General features: G+C 73.1%; 1 protein-coding gene across 1 annotated transcript; it reads right to left on the bottom strand.

The window, feature by feature from the left end:
• Window positions 1-1,192: 1,192 nt before the first annotated feature.
• On the bottom strand, window positions 1,193-9,023 carry RAPGEFL1 (Rap guanine nucleotide exchange factor like 1; the record flags this gene model as incomplete). Its single annotated transcript, XM_084275625.1, has 15 exons — window positions 1,193-1,342; window positions 1,964-2,018; window positions 2,300-2,364; window positions 2,466-2,553; window positions 2,798-2,848; window positions 2,968-3,058; window positions 3,142-3,320; window positions 4,370-4,492; window positions 4,602-4,699; window positions 4,825-4,992; window positions 5,250-5,362; window positions 5,743-5,840; window positions 5,930-6,107; window positions 6,412-6,490; window positions 8,621-9,023. 15 exons carry the CDS (start codon window positions 9,021-9,023, stop codon window positions 1,218-1,220), a joined length of 1,914 nt encoding a protein of 637 aa, XP_084131751.1. The 3' UTR covers window positions 1,193-1,217.
• Window positions 9,024-9,233: the final 210 nt, after the last annotated feature.

The raw sequence follows: 9,233 nt of genomic DNA, 5'->3' as shown, positions 1-9,233 counted from the left end.
GAAGCGCTGCTGAAGGCCGGAGGTGCCGTGGCCTATCAGCCCGCTCCGCCGCCATGCTGGGAAGGTCGGGGGGGGTGTGGGGTGGGTACAGCGGCCGCCATCTTGGTAAGGCCGTGCTCTGCCGGCCGCCACCTTGGGAAGGTCGCGGCTCCGGTAACGGCGCACGGCGGGGAGGGGAATGCCCGTCCCGCTCCGGCTCCGGGCGTGACGCCACCTCGCAGCACGGCTACGGCGTCACTCCCCGCATGACATCACAGCCGGGCGCCGGGACAGCCTTTTATTGGGGCTCCGCGCGCGGGGCGGGGGGTTGGGGCGGTTTTGGGGTCTTTTTTTTTTCTCCTTTTTTTCCTCCGTTTTCTTACAAAACCCCGGGCGCGCGCGGGCCGCGGCTCGGTACAAAATACACCCGCCGGGGGCGGCTCGTACAAAAATAGAGGGGGAGGGGCGGGGCTCCTCGGGGGGGGGGGGCTCCGCAGAGGGGGGCGGGGCTCCGGGAGGGGGAGGCGGGGCTCCTCTGGGGGTGGGGGGGGCTCCGCATGGAGGGGGAGCGCAGGGCTCCGCGGGGGAGGGGGGCGGCGCCGCAGAGGGGGGAGGCGGGGCTCCAGGGGAGGGCGGGGCTCCGCATGGAGGGGGCTCCGCCGAGGTGGGCGGGGCTCCGCAGAGGGAGGGGGGGCTCCGCCGAGGTGGGCGGGGCTCCGGAGAGGGAGGGGGACTCCGCGGGGGGGCGGCTCCCGAGGGGGGCGGGGCTCCCCGGGGGGCGGTGCCGCAGAGGGGGCGGGGCTCCGGGGGAGGGCGGGGCTCCGCATGGAGGGGGCTCCGCCGAGGTGGGCGGGGCTCCGCAGAGGGAGGGGGACTCCGCGGTGGGGGCGGCTCCCGAGGGGGGCGGGGCTCCCGCAGAGGGAGGGGCGGCTCCCGAGGGGGGCGGGGCTCCCCGGGGGCGGCTCCTCAGAGGGGGCGGGGCTCTGGGGGAGGGCGGGGCTCCGCATGGAGGGGGCTCCGCCGAGGTGGGCGGGGCTCCGCAGAGGGAGGGGAACTCCGCGGGGGGGCGGCTCCCGAGGGGGGCGGGGCTCCCCGGGGAGGCTCCGCAGAGGAGGGGCGGGGCTCCTTAAGGGGGCGTGGCCAGTGGGAGGCAGAGCCCCGCCCACCCACACCCCACCGCCCCGCCCAGCCACCCGGGCCCCGGGCAAAGTGCGTGGTGCGCGGCCGGAGGCGGGGGCTCACTGCCCGCCCGGCTCCAGCTTGTAGGAGAGCTCGAAGAGCAGGTTCTGGTTGTCGATGACCCGCAGCTGCCGCACGTAGGCCTTGGTCTGCAGCTGGCTCGGGGAGGCCTCCAGCTCCAGGCCTGGCGGGGGGATGGGGGGGGGAAATGGGGGGGGTCAGTGCCCGGGCGTGTGGAGCGCGTGGACCCGCCGGTGGGGGGATGTGATGGGGGGGGGGATGTAAGGAGGAGGGGGTAGAGGGGCAGGGATGTAGAGGGAGGATGCGGGGGTGGATATAGGGGGGGTAAGTAGAGGGGGGGGATGTAGGGGGGATGCAGGGGTGGGATGTCAGGGGAATGCGGGGGGGATGCAGGGGTGGGGGATGCAGAGGTGAGGGGATGTGGGAGGTGGGATGCAGAGGGGGGGGATGCAGGGGGGGATGCAGAGGTGGGGGGGATGCAGAGGTGGGGGGATTGGGGGGGAGGGATGCAGAGGTGGGGGGATGTGGGGGGTGGGATGCAGGTGGGGGGATACGGGGGGGGATGCAGAGGTGGGGGGGATGCAGAGGTGGGGGGGATGTGGGGGGTGGGATGCAGGTGGGGGGATGTAGAGGAGAGGGAGGGATGTTGGTCCAGGTACAACCCTGACCGGGGGGGGAGGGTACCACGCACATGTCCCCCACCACCCCCCGGGGTCAGCCCCCCTCACCCCCACCCCACCGGGGCTGCGGGGGTCCCGGCCCCCCTTCCCCCCCCCATACTCACAGAGCGGGCGGCTCCGGTACTTGCGGATGGTCCTCACCTTCTCGGCGATGCAGTGCTGGGGCAGAGAGCGGCGCCCCCCCCCGTCAGACCCCGGGTCCTGCTCAATCCCCTGGGACCTCCTGCTCCCCCCCCAGGACCCTGGGGACTCCCCTCCACCCCCACAACCTGCTGCACCCCCAAGGGACCCCATCACCAGGTACCACACTCCCCCCTGGGATCCTATTCTCCGCCCCCAGGTCCCCCCCACCCCACAGGAGGGGCAGGAGGGTCCAAGCCCCTCAGTGGGGTCCCTGCAGGGGTCCTTCGGCCACGTCACCCCCAGCAAGGGGCACCCACCAGTTTCTCCATGTTGACCAGCCCATCCAGGAGGGTCTTGCTGCCTTCGTGCAGGAAGGTCAGATCTGGGGGGCGAGGGGAGGGGGGGGGGTGAGGAGGTGCCTGTGGGGCAGCAGCAGGACCCCAACCCACCATGGGGTGTGGGGAGTCCCCCTGCCCCCCTCACCTTTCAGGATAAGCGGCACGAAGGGGATCAGGGGGGGCTTCATCTTCGCCAGCACCTCCCGGTAGGTTTTGTGGTTCCTGCAGGGGTCCTGGGGGGGTGGGAAGTGTCAGGGCTGGCAGGGGTGGGGGGGACTCCCCATGGGTGCCAGGACCCTGCCCTGCCAGCCCTGCATTGCTGGTGGCCTGGGAGTGGGGAATGGCTCAAGACCCCCCACTCAGGACACTGTCAACACCTCCTGCCCACCATCTCCCCAAATACCCGGTGGGGGGGGCACAGGGGCTCCCCCAACACCCCGGGAGGGGTGAGGGGTGCAGGGGGTGGGACTCTCTCACCGTCAGGTTCTCAAACTTCCGAAACAGGTTCTTGAACTTCCCAGGGAGCTTCTGCAAGACAAGTGCAGGGGAAAAGGCAGCGGGGTGGGGGGGGGAGCGGTGAGGACCTGGGTAGGGTGGGCTGGGATCACCCAGGGGGGTGCCAGGATCCCACCCCCCCAGTCCCTCACCTCCCAGGTGAGGCGCAGGCGGCTGATGGCAGAGTTGTTGAGCCCGATGATGATGGCGTAGAAGGAGAGCATGTCCTGGTTCTGCTTGCAGCTGGGGTGGGGGAGAGGGTGAGGGGTGGGCAGGTGACACCCCTCCCTTCCCATTGCCACCCCCCCCGGGCCCCGTGTGCTCACATGGCAGCGATCTTGATGAGCTTCTTGAGGAGGTGGGCGCGCTTGCCCAGCGCCTCGCAGAGCAGCAGCTCGGTGCCCACCCAGTGCTGCACCTCGCTGCAGCGCTGCAGCAGCAGCTCCAGGTTGGCCGTCTCGCGCCGCCCGCGCTCCCCGTGGAACACGTAATCCACGAACTCCAGCTGCAGGGGCAGGGGAGTCAGGGGGGGGACACACACACACATACACCTTCATAGCCTCAGGGTTGCCCCCACTCCTCGACCCATGGCACGACACCCCCGACCCCGCAGCCCCCTGGCCCCACAGCCCTCCAATCCTGCAGCATCCCTGACCCTGCAGCCCCCCAGCTCCCTGACCCCACAGCCCCTCGACCCCGCAGCCCCATGACCCTGTAGCCCCCCAGCTCCCTGACCCCACACCCCCTCGACCCCACAGCCCCCTGACCCCGCAGCCCCCTGATCCCACAGCCCTCCAATCCTGCAGCCTCCCGACACCGCAGCCCCGCAGCTCCCTGACCCCACAGCCCCATGACCCCACAGCCCCTGATCCCACAGCCCTCCAATCCTGCAGCCCCCCTGACCCCACAGCCCCCCAGCTCCCTGACCCCACAGCCCCTCAACCCCACAGCCCCCTGGCCCCACAGCCCCCTGACCCCACAGCCCCCCTGACCCCACAGCCCCCCAGCTCCCTGACCCCGCAGCCCCCTGATCCCACAGCCCTCCAATCCTGCAGCACCCCTGACCCCGCAGCCCCCCAGCTCCCTAACCCCACAGCCCCTCAACCCCACAGCCCCCTGGCCCCGCAGCCCCCTGACCCCACAGCCCCTGACCCTACAGCCCCCTGACCCCGCAGCCCCCTGATCTCACAGCCCTCCAATCCTGCAGCCCCCCCAACCCCACAGCCTCCCAGCCCTCTGACCCCGCAGCCCCTCAACCCCACAGCCCCCTGACCCCGCAGCCCTCCAATCTTGCAGCACCCCAGCCCCCTGACCCCACAGCCCCCTGACCCCACAGCCCCCCTGACCCTGCAGCCCCCTGATCCCACAGCCCTCCAATCCTGCAGCCCCCCCAACCCCACAGCCTCCTAGCTCCCTGACTCTGCAGCCCCCTGACCCCACAGCCCCCTGACCCCACAGCCCCCGAGCTCCCTTACCCTGCAGCCCCCTGATCCCACAGCCCTCCAATCCTGCAGCCCCACAGCCCCCTGACCCCACAGCCCCCCGACCCCGCACCTCGTGGATGCAGCGGAAGAGCTCCCAGTGGAAGGCCGTGAGGTGGTTGGCGACGTCCTCCGGCTCCGCGCGGTGAATCTCCGTGTCCCCCGGCACCACCTGGATCTCCTCGGGCAGCGGCACCTGCACGGGGACACGGGGATGCTCAGGGGGTCCTGTGGGAGGGATCCCCCCCATTCTACCCACGGCGTCACCGCAGCCCTGGGGTTCGGGGTGCCGGCGCGGCGCTCACCAGGGAGTCGAAGGTGTCGCGGGTACAGGCGAAGAGGTGGCTGTTGATGCCCAGGGTGGTGAAGACACATTCCTCACTGGGCTGCAGCACCGCTTTCTCTGTGGGCAGAGCGAGGTTTGTGGGGGGGGGTCAGCTCCTTGCAGACCCTCCCCCAGCCCTCCCAGAACCCCCCCCCCCATCCAGACCCTCCCAGACCCCCCCCCCAATCCAGCCCCAGGGGTACCTCCGGACGAGGCCATGGTGACGAGGATGAGGGCGTCCTCGCGGGCGCTCTGCTCCTCCGAGTACTGCAGCTTCTCGGTGACGGAGGCCAGGATGTCCTGCACCGAGGCCGAGAGGCGGCTGCGGATGGTGACGTACGAGTGGTCGGGCATGTACACGCGGCAGAAGACTGGGGAGAGGTGGGAGGAGGGGGGGGACACACACACGTCAGCCCCACGCCAGACCCCACACACCTCCCTGCATCGCTCTGCTGCCCAGTGGGGGAAACTGAGGCACGGAGCAGGCAAGGCCCCTTGGATCCCTGCTCGTTACCGAAGGGCTGCTAATGATACCCCCCCCCGAGTCCCTGGGCATCCTCAGGGACTGCAACTGGCAGGCCAGGGAGGGGGATCCCAGCACCCAGCGCCCATCCCAGCGGTCACTCACTCTCGTCGGAGCCCCGGAAGGCCACGCGTGTCTGCAGGCACGAGTCGATGCGCCGGAAGTGCCTGAACAGCGGCTTCACCTGCTTGTTCGGGGGGGGTGTCTCGTCGGCCACCCTGCGGTACCGGCACCGGGTCAGACCAGGGGCCCAGCACCCTGGGGTCCTGCACCCCAAACCCTGCCAGGGCAGGGATGGGGCACAAAGACCCCCCCCCGCCCTTGGATCATTGCTCATTACCGAAGGGCTGCTAATGACACACACACCCCCCCCCCAGCCCCTGGGCATCCTCAGGGACTGCAACTCCTTGTGTGCCCCCCCCCCCCCCAGGGACACTCTGACCCACAGGGACCCCCTGCCCCCCACCCCAAGGGATCCCCTGACCCCACTGGTGACCCCCTGACCCCCCTCCCAGAGACTCCCCTGACCTCCCCAGGGACCTGTTGACCACTCCGGTGACCCCCTGACCCCCCCAAGGACCCTCTACCCGCTCCTCACTTGAGCTCCACAGTCTCCACGAGCTGGTGCAGCTTCAGGATCTCGTCCTCCAGGTCGTGGTAGAGCGACGTGTCCTTCATGATGAGCAGGTAGAGCTCCTGGGGGTGGGGGGGTGGGGGGAGCGGCTCAGGGCGGGGGGCTGCGGGGTCGGGGGGGGGGGGGAACCAGGGAGGGGGCCGGCACCCACCTTGATCACCTTCCCGGCGCTCTCCTCCTCCTGCAGCAGCCCCTTGTAGGTCTCGAGGAAGTGCAGGAGCACGGCCAGCACCGCCCGCTTGCGCCGCAGCCCGGCCCCCTCCTCCCAGCGCGGCGGGGGGCTGCCCGCGGCCCGCACGAAGGTGGCAGCGTCAAGGAGGGACCCCCGGCTGCTGGGTACCCCTGGTCGAGGGGGACTCCCCACACCCCACCTCCTGCCCCAACCCCAGCCCCTCCTCCCCACGGCACCCCAATATCATCCTCGCTGCTCCCCACCTGCCCCCCCCTCAGCGCCCAGCCGCACCCCCCTCCCCTCCCCTCCCCTCCCCGATGCCCCCCCTGGGTCGCACCCCCCCCCGCGCTCACCCTCCCTCCATCCCCAGCCCCGGACCCCTCCCCATTGCAGCCTCGTGCCCAGCCCCTTTCCCATCCTTGTGGCCCCCCCGATGCCCCCCCCGTGCCCCCCAAGGATATTGCTGGTGCAGCTGCTGCAGGAAGCGCTCGGTGGGGAGGAAGAGCGAGTGTGTGAGGACGATGTCATCGAGCAACGACTCTGGGGGACACGGAGCAAGGGGGTGGGGGGCAGGTGTGGGCACCCTGCCCCACACCCCCCCCCCCCAACTGACACCCCCCAAGGCCTCGCGCCCGGCGGAGGGGCGCGATGTTAATTCCCAGGGTGGCACCGAACCCCGCGCCGAGCCCCCCACCCCGCACACACCCCCCCCCCGCCCGCCGCTGACTCACGGCCCCGCTCCCAGCCCTGCGGGGCAGACGGGGCGCGGGCAGAGCGCGGTGCGGGGGCAGGGCAGGACCTGAGCCGCGACGCCTCGGCCTGGCAGCCCCGGCTGCGGGCAGAGCGGGACACACACAGCTCAGGGCCACGGGGAAACTGAGGCACGGAGCGAGGCTTGGGGGGCGGGGGGGGGGCTGCAGCAGATATTCGGGCGGTGGCACCGTGGGACACGCAGCGCCGGTGCCCGCAGCCGGAGCATCTGGCTCGGCACAGGCAGCACCGGCCCCAGGGAAGGTGTTTTGAGGCGGCCCGGCCCGGCCGAGCCGAGGGGACCGACACCGGCGGCGGTGCCCGGCGGCGCCAGCACCCAGCCACCGCTGCGACCTTTGGATGAGGCTCCGCTGCCTCGCCCAGCCCCGGAGCAACCCTCAACCCTGGGCCCCGAGTGGGTCCCCGGCCGAGCCGGGGTGCCTGTGTGCCCCAAGGATGCTATGGCAGGACCCCAAGCTCCCCCCAGCACCCCCCCCCCCCGAGGCCCAGAGACCGGTCCCCGCCGGAGGGGCCATGCAGAGTGCCCCCCCCCACCCGACTGCCCCCTGGGCCGTGGCCCATTAACCCAGACGCGGATCTGTGCCAAACTGGGGCTGAGGCCACTCCCCCCCCCCCCCCCCCCCCCGCACCCCACGCAGGGGACAAGCTGCCACCAAAAGCGGGACACAGCGGTCTGGGACACAGGCTGGACCCCCCCAACCCAGCCCCTCGTGCTCTGGCCCCCAGCATTGGGGCCGGAGCAAACAGAGGCACTGGCAGTGGGGGGGGGTACAGGTACTTGTCCCCCGGCTCCCCCAGCCCCGCATGCAGCCCCCCTCCGGGCTGTGCCCGGGGGACAAGAGGAGCTGAGCACCAGTCCCACTTCCCTGCAGGCTGCAGTCCCCTCCAGCCCTGCCTCAGTTTCCCCACAGCACCCACACCATCCCCTGGAGCTGCAGGGATGGCTTTTCGGGAACGGCAGGAGCCTCCTGACCCATGGACCGGCTCCTGCCCCCCCTTACCCAGTCCCTGGCAGCCCAAGCACTGCAGGGCCGGGCCTGGCAGCGTGTTGGTGCAGGCAGGGCCTGGCGCTGCCAGTCCCGGCTCGCTCCTACCCAAAGGGCTCCGTGGTGTCGGTGGGGTAGCCCCACCCGGGCCCCGGGCACCCCTGGGCTCCCCGCTGCTCCCCCGGGTGTCCCCCAGCCCGGCACCGAGCGGAGTCGGTGGGAGAGGGGATGCCCGCGGTGCGGGAGCGCTCCCGGCACCCAGCTCAGCTCCCACGCAGCTCCGAGCGCCCAAAACCAGCCCCACAGAGCCGGGCGCGGGGAGCGGCGGTGGGACGGCACCGGGGAGCCTGTGCCGGAGGGAAGGGGCGTCCGTCCGGACACCCCCCACCCCCGCGCTGCGGCTCCTTCGGGGCTAAATTTAGCACCGGGAAATTGTTAAAGATTAACCGGGAGGCTGATGGCTGCGCCCGGTGCGGCGGCGGCGGTCGGTGCCCGGCCAACCTCGGCCTCCGCCGGGCCCCCGGCGAGCCCCTGCCCACCTCTCCGCCGCAGCGCGGGGACGGGCACCGATGCCCCGCGGGACCCCCGCCGGGCCCCTGCCCACCCCGCTGCCACGGGCACCCCGGCCCGACCTCGCCACCCCAACCGGGCACCCGGCGCCCATCAGCGCATCCCGGGGGCAGCGGGTGCCCATCACACCCCCGACCACGTCCCGCCCCCTCCCCCCCCGCATCGCCGCCCGCTGCCGCATCGCCCCCCAGTATCGCCCATCGCAGCGCCCGGCCCCCGCGCTCCCTGCACCGGGCACCCCCGCAGCCTCTCCCGCCGGTGCCCGCAGCCCACCCACCCCCCACCCCCTCTCCCCCTCCCCGGCCGCGCTCCCGGGGGTCCCGCCGACCCCGACCCGCGGTACCTGCTCCGCAGCCGCGGCCGTGCGCGCCGCCCGCCGGCAGCCGGTCGAGGAGCGCGGCCAGGAGCCGCTCGGGGGGCGCGGGAGCGGCGGGGGCGCAGCCGCAGCAGCAGCGGGCGGCGGGCGGCGGCTCCGGGCTCGGCAGCTCCCGGTCCCGATCGGCGCCCGGGGACGGCTCCTCCGGGGAGCGGAGCGGAGCCTCGGGCGGCCGCAGCTCCAGCCAGCGGCCCTCGCTCCCCGGCTGCGGCCCCGCCGGCCCCGCCGGTTCCTCGGGGGAAGCGGGCGACCGCGACAGGCTCTGCCGCCGCGGCCCCGGGCCCGATCCCTGCCCCGGTCCCGGTGCGGCGGCTGGGCGGGCGGGCAGGTGCGCGCCCGGTTTCTTCAGCAACTTCTCCAGCGGCTTCATGGCCGCCCGGGCGCGGCGGCGGCGGCGGCGGCTCAGGGGGCCATGGGCGGCGGCGGCGGCGGCGGCGGGGCGGCTCCGCTCGGCTTCGGGTCGGGCTCGGGCCCCGGCGCCGCTCCCCGCCCGCCCCGCGCCTGCTGCGCGCTGCGCCCCGCCGCGGCCCGCGGAGCCGCCGCCAGCGCCCGCCCCGCCGCCCCGCCCCGCCGCCGCCGC

The sequence above is a fragment of the Gallinula chloropus genome, assembly GCF_964237585.1.
Source record: "Gallinula chloropus genome assembly, chromosome: 26".
Taxonomy (NCBI): Eukaryota; Metazoa; Chordata; class Aves; order Gruiformes; family Rallidae; genus Gallinula; species Gallinula chloropus.
Note: the sequence above shows the minus strand (reverse complement) of the source record. Positions and strands in the feature narration are given on the sequence as shown.